At 42.5% G+C, this 15,031-nt stretch overlaps 1 protein-coding gene across 4 annotated transcripts in view; it reads right to left on the bottom strand.

Annotated features, from left to right (window-relative positions):
• The window catches only part of IQGAP2 (IQ motif containing GTPase activating protein 2), a 130,877-nt gene extending 126,839 nt beyond the window's left edge, over nucleotides 1–4,038 (bottom strand). For all 4 annotated transcript variants that reach the window (XM_085042946.1, XM_085042948.1, XM_085042947.1 and 1 more), the window contains exon 1: nucleotides 3,892–4,038. In XM_085042946.1, the coding sequence (XP_084899072.1) occupies nucleotides 3,892–3,937 (46 nt within the window). In that variant the 5' untranslated portion in view covers nucleotides 3,938–4,038. The remainder of the gene's footprint in view (nucleotides 1–3,891) is intronic.
• Between the last annotated feature and the right edge of the window lie 10,993 nt (nucleotides 4,039–15,031).

Raw genomic sequence — 15,031 nt, 5'->3', positions numbered from 1 at the left:
TGCCCAGCCTGTCTCCACAGGCAGAGCAGCACTCCCTCATGAAGCTTCATGCTGCTTACATGTCTCATGTCTGAATTCCTAGTGCCAAACAGTAGCAGCTCTGGGAGCCAGCACCAGAAGCACAAGTAACGCCCCTACCACTGGATACTAAAGTCAGTTTTCCCCTCTATTTACCCATTATCCATGCCCAGTGGAACCAGCTTTCTGGCCTCAGCAGGAAAGGTGAAGACTAAACTATGTCTCCAACAGAAGTATCTGCTGATGCTGGAGCATCTAGTGTTTCTTCTGCTCAGTAGACAGGGACTCGGGTATATATTAATTCAGCTACTCTGAGCATGGAAATGCCTGAAATCCTTTATAAAGCCAGACACCCATAGTGTCTCTTTAGCTTCATTACATTCGTGGGAATGCAGTGAAGCCATTCAGACGTTTCACAAAAACTTAAACATTTGTTTCTGCACACAGATTTTAAGGAAAACTAGCTATAAAGGAGCTGAGAGTGTCAGAAAATGAGCATTCTCTAAGATACCATTGCCTGATTTGCTATCTTCCCATGTTCAAAACTTCATGTTTAATCTGTGAGGCACATCTGAGATTTATACTTTTTCTATCTTCATAATCTTCCACAGCACCAAGCATTGTTGTTGTAAAAATGGCTCATACCTCTAGCTGTAATAGAAATCCCAGTTCTCTGCAGATCAGTGAACCTCTGCTTCTGATTGTGCTGGGATTGAGAAATAAACAGGCAACAGCTGTGTGCAGACTGGAAACCACTACGTAAATTCAGTTGTAATGTGACTGTTAAGAGGGTTTCAGCTGTATAAGGTGCTTCCTTGTAATTTTATGTTCTCACTTGAGTTGGTACTAGAGATAAATATCTATCTGAAGGGCTCAGTGGAGCACCAACAAATCTCTTCTGCCTCTCATTCAAGCTATCAACAGCAGGCAGAATTGGAGGCACCTTTCAACAAGTGGTCCAGAAAGCCACAAAGCATTGGCCCTAATAGACTAAGGGGAGCCTCTAGGATTTTGCTCTGAGTTCTGATTCTCCCATGAACCGTGTTCGTCCTGAAATAACACCCACCCAGAAAGGGACTGTCTTATTTGATTTTGTTCATGTATTTCCTGGCTTTAAAGATGGAAATGATCAGCCCCAAGATTTTTTTTGTGTGTTACTATATCAGCAAAGCTTGTAACATACAACTACTTTTAAGTAAAGGAAGTCTTCCCAATTACTCACTTTGTGCTACAAGGTCTTATGCTCAGGGAGAGTTCTTTTCCCCAGTGATATCCATCAGTCTATAAAATGCAGCCAAAATTTGCATATGTCTTCTCTAGTTATCAAAATGAAATGCTACTGATAATCACGCACTGGTTTATACAGTACCTTGCAAAAAATTATCATCGTGAAATGCTAGCATACTTCAGAGCAATACACAAACTCTGCCGGAAGCATGAAGCTAAAGTCAAAAGTCCAAGTCAAGTTAAATGTTTAAAACAGTTCTAGCTCACTAAAGCGAAGAGTCTTAGAAATTTGATAGCCTAACTCGGACAACTTATTAACTCTTTAGGAAATCCAGCATGGATGTGGTGTTCTCAACACAGGGAACTGTTTGCCAGTAATCCAAAGTGCAGTCTTATTTATGTGGAGAACCTACAACTTACAATGAGCTTTCAAAAGAGCTCAGATAATGCTAAAGTTTTCTAGTTAGGGAGCCTTTTCTTTTTTTTGTTTTTTTAAGGTGCTGGTTCTCTCCACTTCTCAAAATGGCAGCTAAATGCAGTGCAGATAAAACATATTTGTTTCTCTAGATACAGGCTAAAAAGTCAAACAGGCACCTCTGTTTGTCACTACAGACAAGGCTATAGCTTGTTCTTTAAAATATTGAGTTGTCCATGGAGGTTTTTTATGTGTGTTTTTTAAAAATGTTTTCACCAGTCTGGCATATTCAAGGAGTCTTTGCCTAGTCCCTTGAAAGGAAGGTAATTTCAAAGGTTCCTGCAGCAAAAATTGCACCCTAAAAAGAAGTGAATGCAGTGTGGTACAGCAGCCACAACCTCTGACTAGGGGAATGACAGAATAACTACTGGATCCTGAACAAGCAGCCATTATTGGTCATGGTGTGCTATTAGGAAAGACAAGTGTACACTCATCCACTCCCATCCCTGGGGCAGGGAGATCTAACACCAAGAGTGGCTACAACTCAGAACATGAACTTCTGCATGGCAACCAGAGCAAAATGCTCTCAACTATCATAGCAAAACATAACCACGGAGAGGATAGACCATATCTTCAAAATTATATTTAGCATCCTCAACATGGTCATCCTTTCCCATAATTACTGAGGCCTACAATCCTTAAAATACTCTGAGCAGCTCTGGCAATAAGGTAAATCACCCTCAGGAAAAGGCTCAAAAGATGAACCTTTTCTTTAAGTCAAAGCCTCATCCTTGGCTAAATCAGAAGTCCTGAGAGACTGACTTCTACCTGTCCAGACCCACATACTCTGAGACCAGCCGGGCCAAAGCTGCACAGGAAAGCCCCTGCTGCTAGAGTCTTGATGGGCATACAAATATTTCTGCACCTCAGGCAAGTGGACAGTTTCCAATCTGAGGCTGGAGCACGATGCAACACACCTACACACTGCCCAACTGCATGTGCAATGGCACAAGCAGCTGGAACGACTGGCTTCACCAGCAAAATATTCACCTTTGACAATACAATAGCATGGGCACTCGGACTATGTCTGTGGCAACCTGTGAACACACACCTTCACAAGAATCTCATCCAGCCACTGGGTAAAATGAAAAAAGAAATGGACAGGCAGGTTCCACAAACTGCCCCAACAGAGGGCATCAATAGAGGGAATCAGAGAGCAGTAAGCAGAAATGCTCAGAAGAGCATGACATGCTCCAAGCTCGAGGTCTTACGGCCAAGCACCGCATTTTCCACCTGCCCTGGGGGGAAGCAAGGTGGCCCCTAATATTGTTAAAGAGCTTTGTGCTTCTTTCTAAAAGAACGTTTCAGAACCGGTTTTAAACAAAGCTACTATGATAAGAACTGGGAGGTTTCTCATTAGACCACAGGATGCCAGGGTTGTTGTGAACTTTGCAAATCGGTTGCATGTTCCCATTTTGCAGTGCCTGAAGTGTGAGAGACATTTCTTGTAGGGATGGCTCAGCCATGGGGTCGCGCTGCTCTGCCCCACGGGAGCCAGGAAAAGCACAGGCGGATGCAGGATCCCAGCACGGCACAGCACGGGAGGGAGAGCCTTGCAGCAGGAGGAGGTAAGGTGCTTCAGGGGTTTTTCTTAAATATACGTTTGGGAAGTAAATACACCTCCTCTGAAAAGAGGTGCCTGGTATCTGCACACGCTCTTCCCTCATCCCAAGTACTTAAGAGTTACAAAGTTCCAATACAAAGTTATAAAATTAGAAAACAAAGGTTTAATTTTATAATCCGAAATTCCGAAGCTATAATCCAAAGGTTACAAAGTTACAACCTGAAACTACAGTCACAACTCAAATTCCGAAGTTACAACCCGAACCCATACCTGTAACACCAAGTTATAACGCTAAAACCCAAAGCTCGAGCTCTAATCTAAAACTCCCGAGCTGCAGTGCGGAATTACCGCTACAATCCATTCAGAAAGTTACAGAACAAATACCAGCCCCGTGAAAACCTGCTCAAACCCCAGCTGGAGCTGGCTGCGGGCTAACCTAAAAGGAGCCGGAGCGCTGCGCGCTGCCCCAGAGTCTGCTGGGCGGGTTTTATTTCGCCTTCAACTCGCTCTTTTCGCGTTAAACCGAGCAAGCAGGCGAGCGAGCGGAGCTAAAAAAAGAGAAACCACTAAGGAAAGGTTCCGAAACGCCCCCCAGGACCCCACTCACAGCCGTAGCGGGGCCGCTGCAGGGACGCCAGCTCCTCATGGTGCATCCTGCCGCCGCCGGGAGGGACGGCGCCGGCCCCCGCCCGCCCTTCTTATGCGCGGCCCCGGCTCCGCTGATTTGCTGCGCCCGCGGCCGCGACCGCCCCGCGCCGCCCCGCGCCGCGCCGTGCCGAGCCGTGCCGGGGCCACCCGGGCGGCTCCAGCGCCGAGACCGGCCGGGAGGGGAAAGTGCGAAAAAACAAGGAAAAGGCGAGAGGAAAGTGAGAGGGAGGGAAGTAAATAAATAAATAAATTAACGCGGTAAAGCTCCAGGTCAGAAAGCAGAAACAGGAAAGGGGAAAAAAAAACCCAACCCAAAACCAATAAAAACCCCAACCACCCGAAAAACAACTCCCGAAGCAAAGCAATGCAAAAAAAAAAAAAAAAAAAAAAAGCAGCAAAAATAAAGTGCAAAGAAACAAATTCCACCCCTCCCCCCCAAAAAAGTTAGCCAAACAGAACAAGAGGAAAAAAAAAAGCAAGCAAAACTAACAACAAAAGCAAAAAGAAAAAACCCAAAAGAAAAAAAATAAGTACAAAAAAGTCCTAACACCAAAAAGCAAAAAGAAGAAACCCTTCCCTCCAAAAGCAGAAAAAACCCTAAAACCAGCAATCAGGGCAGACAGGTTCAAAAAAAGGAAACAAACAAAAAAACCACCACCCCAAACCACCAAATAATTTAAATAAACCAAATTCCACACTGTAGAAGGGCCCTACGGTGTTTTGGCAGAATAGACTGTGAAGAGAGGTGAAGAACCGAGCCCAAGACTCCCTCCTGTAGTTTTGCTCTTTTGAACAATTCTGAGTCCCCACAAGCAGTGCTTTTGATAGGTCACAAAGCCACCACCTCAATGTGCATGGCACCTTTGGAGTTAGGTGTTCTTGTGTGGACCTGTACCATGCTGGTGCCCCTTTCTCGGGGGTTTTGTGAGGGAGCTAGGTGTGTTCCTTCATTTGAGACTTCTCTGAAGGGTGTTGCTGTCAGAAAGGTCTGGATTTTGCACAGCTGAGCAGCAAACACATGAATCAATGATTTTTTTGTGGCCACGCACTCCCAGATCACTATGAAATGCACCTGAAGATGGTCAGAGACAGAGGTTTCTCAAATGGAGATGTATTATAGGGCAGGACCATATCCTCTTGAGAGTCTCTAAGTCCTTAATGAGAAGTTTTCTGGAAGACAGGATGAAGTAATGTCTGTGCACAGTGGCAGCTTGCCCATGGGACACAACACACCTGAGCATGCTTGTATTTTAATGACAGGTACCGGGTGACTCTTAATGAGTGTTTGCAGGTTGTCTGGAAGATTTCAGTCATTTGTGTTTCAAAATAAAACAGTGTTGGATCTATAGAGTCTCCTCTGTGGTTTTCCAAAATCTGTAGTTTGTTTGCAAGGACTTTGTTTTGCTCATTTCCTATCTCTGGCTGTTCTGAGCACAGCTCATTGAGGTGGGGAAAGACTGTCCTGATAATACTTAAGATATGGATTATTCAGGAAGAAAAGACTGACTGGGACAGGAGAAAAACAACACCCAAGAAGAAACACTTATTTTTCTTGGGGTCCTTTTGATTTCCACTGCTCCCTTTTCCTCCGCTCCCTTTTTCTCCATCCCCAGAAGTCAAGAAGGATGACTTACAGCAGAGGTGTGTGATGCAGGTACCAGTAGAGCCACAGTCTGCACTTGGCTTTCTGAATGCTTTCTTGAATTTTAAACAAGCACCCATCCACTTGCTTCTTCTCTTGTAAAAGAAAGTGGGTGATCAAACCAAACATGGCAAAGAATAAATTGGCTTTCCACAATTTAAAGAGTTCATTGAAAATGTTGCATTTGCTTAAAATGACCATTTCCATTGCCTTTTACATTGTTACAGAGCCTAAGTCAAGAATGTACTGCAGAACACTTTATCCATTTTTTTTGTCCTTTAGTCAAAGTAAGATACTTAAAAGTTTTCCTAAAAATATATTTTCTGACTAAAATCAAGGGGCCTTTTCCCCCTGAAGTTTCTTTTTGACACAACTGCATCATGTTTCAAATGACAACACTTCTCTCTGAGAAGTGCGTGGCCTGATCTGAAAGTTGTGTAGGTGTGGTGTGACACAGTGACAGAGGGGTCTCTCTCCTGAGGGAATAATCTGCTAAAGCCCCAGCGGTCTCTGTGTGCCAGCACCAATCTCTGGTGAGTTTTCTTACTCCCTTACCTTCTGGAAGGACAAAGGTGTGTGCAGCCATGATGTCTCACACACGTGTACTGACACCTCTGATGAGAAAATGTTCATCCCTCTCTCTCAGCCTCTGTGCCTGCTATGTGCCCTCTCCCTCCTCCTCCTCATGGATCTCCTTGCCCTGGGTTGGCACCAGCATTTTTGTCACAGAATGGGGACTCAGCTGGTTGTCCCAGATTGAAAAATAATTTTTCTCTTTGTAGGGTTATTTCTTAGGCCAGCAGTTGGCTTGTTGTTTTCACACAGCTGCCTCTCGAATGCAAGTGCCAGTTTAGAGCAGGGGGCAGACCAGGGTAGGAAATGAAAGGCCAGGGTAGGGATAAGTGAGAATGTTTTTTTGGCAGTGGTAACCTCTGTAATGCTTGCAGAACAACAGGCCTGACAGAAACCAACTGCTCCCAGCAGGAATTGAGACAGGTAAAAGAATATTGGAGTAACAAGCAGCAGCCACGCAGGTCTGCTCATGACATTGTGCATTAGGTTTGTTAATCCCTGCTTTCCTGAATTTAAAGGCAAACACCTCTGGCAGGAACCAGTAGGAGAAATTGCAGCCTGCCCCTGCCAAGCACCCGGTTGGGTGCTCTGTGTTTGGTGGGGGAGCAACCCCTCTGCACCTCCCTCCTCTCCTTCCTCCTTCTTGCCCTTCCAAAATACTACTGCAGCTGTGACTGGCTGGAAAGGTTCCCTGCAAGAAAGGCTGTGCATTTTCCCAGTTTCTTACGGGAACCTGAGTGCAGCAAAACATGTGAAGTCAGCCACAAATTTTAGGCAGGCTACACCAGAGCTAACAGTATGGACCATATTCTTTTTTATGAGCATACGCAAACACTCCACTTCTATATGTTACAAAGAAGCATGCACTAAAGAAATCAGTGTAGTCAGCTATCTAGAGTAAATGTTTGAATGTGAACATTTCCTGTTCATACTCTGGGTCCTTTAATGGAGCTTAAGATCAATGTCCTCGCCATATTATCAAGGACACTGTGCTGTGAATAACATGTTTCCCTCTGCATTCATACTAACAATCGAGCTCTAACTTCCACCTGCCTCTAAGGGACACTGTGCCCCAGCAGGGACAGAATGTAAGAGCCAGCGAGGAACGAATTGTCCGTACTTAAATACAACAACTGTGTGTTCAGAGGCAGCTCTGGACTGCTCCAGATCTAAGAGGGAAATAAGCTGAAAGAAGGAAGGGATGAAAATGTAGCCTTCCTTTATATCACTGCCTGTACGTAGATCAAAAAACTGCAGAGGCCTCTGCTACTTCATGTTTCCTGACAGTCCTGTTGTGTACGGAGGGATTTTATATGGTGAAGGATATTGATATTTGAAATTCTTGGGTGGCTTATGTAGCAGTGACGCAAGTACATGCAGGTAATTAGAGACACTAGGCTTTTTGTTGGAAACAGAGGCTTTAATGTCACTTTTTCTGTGACGATACCTGAATTTTATTGTTAAATCTTATGCCTTGACTGGCTGCATTTTTCCTACAGAAAGGAAAGCTGCATTTGTTAATTTAAAAGAGGTTTTGTTAGGTGGCTTTGATTTGATTGGTTTGGTTTGGCTTGTGTTTTTTCCTATTAGTTATTGCAGAGAAAGTCCATATCCTCTCTATTTTTGCAGGAGAGAAAGCCTGGGCTGGAGAGATCGCCCTGATAAATGGGAGTGGGGAGCTGCTCTATGGGCGGGTCAGCCTGAATCAGTGCAGCACAATACGGAAGAAGATTAGCTCCAGGCAGGCTCCCAGTTACCGCAAGGACCTTTCAATTGTTTCCTTCTTGCAGCTAATTAAAGGCTGACAAGCTTAAGCTGGACGTGCCACCCGGGTGCTTGTGCAGACCCAAGACCAGTGTGTCGTAACCAAAAATGTCTTGCTGCCCTTTGTGCTCCCTGTGCTGCCAGAAGGTCTTACCCTGACTTGTAGAATGGGCTCTCAGTGCTCCAGGATGGTGAGAGGGTTCCCTCAGCCCTGTTGGATATCGGAGGTGGCTAAAGGGATGGTGACTCGCAGGGGTCATGGTGCAGAGCTGGTGTCCCCATGCGCTGACAAGGAAACCAGCGGGAACACCAGGTGAACCTAGACTAATAATTTTGCTTAAACTGCAGAGAAAAGGCCATAACTGCTGTGTTTATGAATTCAACCCAAAGGTCAAGAGGTGCTTGAGGCTATGTTAGAGAACATGAAATCAGGAAGTGTCCCCAGCACAGCTGCCTCTACGGTCTGCTGTGGGTCTTGCAAGCAGCTGCCGCTGCAGGGAAAGGGATCAGCAGGGATCAGCTCTGGGAACTGTGCTGGGTTACTGCCTCCCCCTCAGCCCAGTATTCATCTTATGCATTATTTATTATCATGAGGTAAGTAAACAATTAAGTCATCACATAATGGGCCACAGGGATCCTGGAGAAAATACCGACTGTCAGTGGGGAGACTGTAAGTCCTCTGCTCAGAAAAAGCAAGTGAGGGACATCACTTGCCTCTGCTGCCTTCCTTGTATGCCCAGAGAGGCAAGGTGATGGTGCAACTCAGCCCTCACTTGCCTCATTTTCTTCTCAGCTCTTCCTTTCCAATAAGTGAAGGCCTGTGGTCACAGCAGAAACCTTAATTAAAAAGGTGTATTAAGATCAAGCTAGACTGGAGCTATGTCAGTCAAAGGATCCTAAAGAAATGTGAGATTTTTTCCCATAAATTCAAACTATCATGGCAAACTGAATGACAGGTTAAATGGAGACCTGTAAAAAAAGAGCTGAAGTGCCTTTTTCTCTCAGCAGCAACAGTTCCTTCCCATTGAGGAAGTGATTTTAACTTCTGAACTGTCCTGGCATATGGTCAGAGGCAGCACTAAACACCAAACTTCAGTATTTAGAGGAGCACATTCTCCAGATTTTGTAATCATTTCTGGGGTAAGACCAGCTAGCTGGAAATGTGCCTGACTAAGCTCTGTTGGGCACAAGTAGAAATGAAAGAAACCAAATTATGTTGTTATTTAATAAAATTGAAGCTCACTTTTTAAAAGCAAAAAGAAACAGTTCATGAGGTGGAGGAGGAACAAACATGTGAGTAACTTTGACAAAAGTTGTAGACAAAGAAACCAGAAGTTATGCATGACAAAGGGTAAAGTGTTACATTAGACGTGTGTAAAAGGGTGTATTTGTATAGCACTGACACCTGAAAAATAAAATGGTTACAGAAATTACTTCAGTGTCAGAAATCTCTCTTTCTTCTGCCTCTTGCAAATCTCATGTTGTTTGCCTTAAAGCTCCAGCTGTCAAAGTAAAAAGGTGCTTAAGTTTTTCTGATGAAAATAGCTTTTTTAGACCTCATGTTTTGAGGGAAAACTAGCAAATACAGTCCTGGAAATAGGAATAGCTGTATATCCTCCGGCATTTTTCTCAGAAAAATCTCGTGATTTCTAATTTAGTGCTGTAAATCCAAGAATTTTTATTTCAAACACTGACATACTGCAGAAAGCAATAGTGTGATTCTTCAGTGACTCTTACCAGGCCCCAGATTGTACAATACAAGCTGGGGAAACACCACTTGTGCTGACACGGCTGTGCTCACAGGGCTGTCTGTAGGGTCACACCATTATCTCAGTCATGGGACTAAGCTGACTCGCTGTTCCTTGTTGCTGCCCAAAAGCTGTGGTTTTCTTTTTCAGAAGCCAGCTCAGCTCCCAAAAAACTGCTTAAGTGTAAAAGAGGCTGGAGTGATATACCCTGTGGTGAAAGTGAGAAGCAGTATTGGAGTGGGAATACCAGATTATTGTGTGTTTGTTGTGTCTACTTCTAATTGCTTAAATGTCATGCATCTGACACTACTTAAGGTGCATTTTGAAGGTGTAATTTATATGGCCTTCTCTATCAGGTGAGGGCTCCCTCTGTTTCCCTATCTGGGCAAGACTTCGCTGAATCTTTTCTGTCAAGGTACCTAAGAAACCAGTTTCTCTGCTTGAACAGGTTTTTAAAAAAAAGGAGTATTTGTTCAAAATGTCTTGGACAAATGCCCTGATTCCTGCAGAAGTGGCATGAGTTTAGCAAGACAGAGGTGGAAATCTTTCTGCCAGCACCTTGACAGAAAAGAGCTTTCTCCATTTGCCTGTTGGAATAAATATTTATTCATTTAACAGAGTACTTCGGAGTGGAGTGACCCTCCTTGTCTAGACATAATGAATAACCATAAAAATGAATTCAGAACTGTTTGAAAGCAGGGAACATCTGTGGCCGGCTGCAGCTCACAGACTCAGGAAAAAAGCATTCTTTTTTGAGTTGGATGTAGCAAAAGTAAAATCTTGATTGTTTCCTCACATGTTATCCACAAGCTGTAAGTGTTCTGCCTGTGGCAGTGTTTCTTTTTTTGGGGGGGTGGGGGGGATTTTTATGGGTTTTGGAGTGGCATTTTTTTGGTTTTGTAACACAGCATCTGTGTGCTTCTTTGTGATTGCATGTGCTTAGCAATGTTTCCACTCCACTAAAAGTCTATGCATTATTCACTCATTAATGTTTTATTTATTTATTGCTCTCGAGGCCCAGCATTAGGAGCTTTGCATTTACAGCATACTGAGTGACAGCTAAGGCAACCCTACAACTATTTCTTGCCTGCCAACAGTTGCCCCACAGATAAAGCACAGGCTGAACTCCCATGGATTTCCACTAGACTAATTCTGGTCTTCTTATTTCCATCACTTTTCCACTGGCACGGCTCCAGCCTTTTGAAAAGCTCCTCATTATTCACATTAGTGTAAAAAAATGAAGAACGTGTCTAAAAGACTGACAAATTCAGGCTCCAGGAGGCTCAGCCAGGAGAGCTAATCCCAGCATCCAGGACCCTTCACAGGGAACACAGTGTCAGCAGCCTCCTCTTATTTAAATCAAAATGGCTTCAGTTTGAATTACACTCCTGCAAGCGTCTTTGTTGCTTCTCTAAGGGAAAACAGGTATTCCTCAGACAACCACATCCCAACTCGGTTGTGTCTGTAGCACTAAAATGAGCATGTGAAAAATTAATCAGCAGCTTGTGTAGGTTGGGGAGTGCTGGTATCCTGGCACTGGCTCCTTCAGTGATGGCAGAACTGCTTGCAGAGAGACCCAAAGCTTCCTTCCACTCAAGACTTGTTCCACCAAAACTCATGTCAGAGGTGAGCTAATCCCTGGGAAGGACACTGCTCACCCATCTCATAAGGTGTGTGGTGCTTGGGCAAGCAAAGGACCCCAGCCTGCTGCTGAGCAGTGACAGCTGGAACTCGGGTAACTTTATTTTTAATAAGGTCTTTCCTGTTCCTTTCATTAGTTATTTTTCCTGCTCCACCTGTAGGTTAGTTTTGCAATTGCACTGTTTCAGTGTGGACCAGTTTATTTTCCATAACCAGATTATTGACAGTAAAATATGCACCCCAGACATGGTCAGTGTTATTGCTTTCACAAGGGAAAGATCCTGTGTCACCGTGAACAGGTAGTTTTCCTTGGTTTCAACATCTGTGTAACAATAACAATGCAAAGAAACATATTTAATTACAGATGACTTCTTAAACAGGTGTGTGCTCTCACCCAACGTTTTTTCTTTGGGTTTATGATCAGTCAATAGTTCTGATATGCTTTTGGCATGCAAAGTCCAGGGTCTTACCCTGGGAACTGGGCTCCATTTTTCCCTCTATCCCTGTGTTTAATAATTACATATTCTAGATATCACAAAACACAGTAAGACAGCCCTACCAAAGACACAGAGTCAAGAGTTCACATTGACAGTGTAATACTGATATTACTGTAACTCAAAAGCACATCAACATCTTAGTATTCCTTTGGTCTACATCAACATCTTTACTAACAGCTCTGACCACTTTTTTTTAAAATGTAAATTTTAAACCCTCTGATTTTAGCTAAAGACTGAAGGACAAAGTCAAACTCCTCCTGCATATAAGAATTGGGCTGCTGGGCAATTACTCTTGAGCAGCCTGAGCTTACCTTTCATATAATTATCTGAACAGTATAAAAACATTTATTTCTGTAACTCCTTATGGACTGAATAGGAGGGATGGGGAAACATATTTATAAACAACAGGTCCTGAAGGATTCAGACGGGTTGGATGGGAAATAAACCTGGAAAAAAGACCCTAACTGGCATGTAATCCCACACACGAGGGGGAATGTCTTTCAGACAGTCTAGTTCTAACACCAATGCTGCAGTGCTCGTTGTAGACAGAACCTGGAGTTTGCAAGGGAGTCCTTGGGGAGTATGCAAGGACAGCCAGTCAAAGGTAAACGATGTAGCCACTAGAAGCTTCACTTCCACAATTCTTGAGAAGGTAGATTACTCTTAGTTTTATCTGATTCCTCATTTCTATTCTCTGTGAAGTCCAGTCTAGCTGCAAATCACAGGATGTTTTTATTTATAGTCAGGAAGCCCCTGAAAATCCTGGGGTTAAGTGGTCTGCAATCTGTGTGGTTACAGAACACAATTAAATGCATTATAAACAAGCTGTTGGAAAATTCATAGCTCGATTGTAATCATTGGCAAAAAACACTGTTGCTTTGCAATAATTGGACTCTGCATTATCACGAAACTTTTTAAATTAAAGTACTACTTGCCTGGGGGGAGAATAAAGATCAGATCCATAGAGGGTATTGGGTTAGAATTCAGCCAAATCATCTGGATATCCAAGTAACATTGTAAGGTTTTACAGCAGGTATTTCACACTTCGTTCTTGCAGCTAAGGATTCTTAAATACCTGCTTTTTCAGCCTGTAACAGCGTGTTCGAGGAATACTTTGACAATTTGTCATTCTGCGACTAGAAGTGCAACAGTCTGGCTTTTCTGAAGGATAACAGAATTTACTCAAGAGCTGATAAGGCTGACACTGGTTTGTCTTCCTATTTTCACAGCTGGAAACATTGCCTAGATTGAATAGTGTAGACTTTTCCAGATGAAGTTCAGTCAGGCATTTTTTATTCCCAAGCTATTTTATACATACAACTTTATTCTGCTATGATAATGCAAAATTATTACTGAAGTCCTAATCAAGTCAATTAGGTTCATTCTGAGAGCCACAAGTAACACGGTGAGAAATGCAGCTGCAGAAAGAGTGCATTAACCTGTATACTGTGAAAGTTTACATGTGGTGACACCAGAAAATATGGTATGGCAGAATGGCATGACTTTCAGTTCAGCTTAATATTTTTAAGAAAGTCTATGAAGAACTTTCAGCCAATATTTCTTATCTCTGTTGCTAGGGTAAAGTGCTATTTAAAGTTCCAGAGATGACTAAATTGCAAGGGGAGCAGTTTGGGTTAGATACTGATCTCACATAATAAATCACCTAACTGTAACTTTAAAATTGATATGGATTAAATACAAATCATAGCCTAGCTGGCATCCTAGTGGAAAGCAAAGTGCATGGATTCACATGATCTATTTTAACATTTTTTCTCAGGGTTATATTGTGCTGGACACCACAAAATGCCTCCCCTTCTTATATTTGCATCCTGGGTCTCCACACACTTGTTTCACAAAATATATAAATGGACACACACAAACAGAGTGCTCTGAATTAAGCGTCACCATTTTGATAGCATAGCTTTGTCTGTTATATATATGTACATATTTAGACATACACACACATATGCATATATGTATGCTTCAAAAATTCATTTGGAGGAACACTGTCCTGTAAGCGAAGTATCCTTTTTTGCAGGATTATGTCCTCCAACACAATATTCCCTGCTACTGAAGGTTTTCTAGAGAGTAGGTGATGTTTCTGAAAGATAGCTGTGAAGTATGTCTTCTAATCTTTGCCCACACTCCCTTTTTGGATTGTTATCTTCTGCACAAAACTGCAGAAGCTAAGTACAGTATTTCTTCCCAGAATGAGACTAGGGGACAAATTTCTGGTGGAGATTGAGAGAATGAGAGCAGTGTACCCTTCAAATGCAGGTAGATGAGGATGTACATCTAAGGAGGTTTAAAATATGACTAGTACTTCCGTTGGTTGTACTTAATAAATACAAAAAGTTTTTTTTCCATACTGTACCACAAAGTACCTAGTTGCCAGAGGACAGTCACAAAACCATACACATCCTTAGTAACTGGGTTTTGCAGGCAGTACTCTTGCATGAGCTGAAAACTGTTTAAGTTCACATGTAGCTTAACTTTTCCTTGTTGATGACACAGCTGAAGAGACTCATGTATTTTATTTAGTCCATCATCTGTTTAAAATAACCTGTATTTGGAAATGTGTTTCCGGTTTAGCCATGAAAATGTCAGAATATAAATAATTCAGCATTTTTTTGTTATTTTAAAACTACCATATTTTATCTGTTGATACTTTTTGGATGTCTCAAAAACACAAATGCAAAGAACTTAACATTGTCGCAGTTCTGCTTCAGTTTTGGGGGTTTCTGATTTGGTTTTGTTTGTGTGTGTATATGGTGGTTTGGGGATTTTTTTGTTTGTATGTGTCTGTTTGATTTTGTTGTGGGTGTTTTTTCTCTGTGAACCCTGAATTCTTACAGAACCATAGTTTATTGTGTAAATTTCCACTGGACTTTCAGACACATGGATAGTTATACTTTGCAGTAGTATGTTTTTCACATAGAGTTTGACTAGACCTTTTGGATGATAACATACTCCTGCAATGCAGTTACGTACTGAAAGGCCAGGTGTCTATTTTGTGTAGTTATGTACCATAAAAATACGAATTCCAGATGGTTAACTAAAGAACTTTGCCTCTTACAGCCACAGTAACTTTTACTCTATTTTTTTTACAGTCATTTAAACTTACTTAACTTTATTAACTTGTTCCATGTTTACTTTTACTACATGTTCAACTTCTATTACAGGCACTAAAGATGAGATACGTAGAGAACCTTTGTAAAAGAACTAACTAAGGTA

Source organism: Lichenostomus cassidix, chromosome Z (genome assembly GCF_008360975.1).
Source record: "Lichenostomus cassidix isolate B80296 chromosome Z, HeHo_3.0, whole genome shotgun sequence".
NCBI classification, from domain to species: Eukaryota; Metazoa; Chordata; class Aves; order Passeriformes; family Meliphagidae; genus Lichenostomus; species Lichenostomus cassidix.
This window is presented reverse-complemented; position numbering and strand designations above follow the sequence as displayed.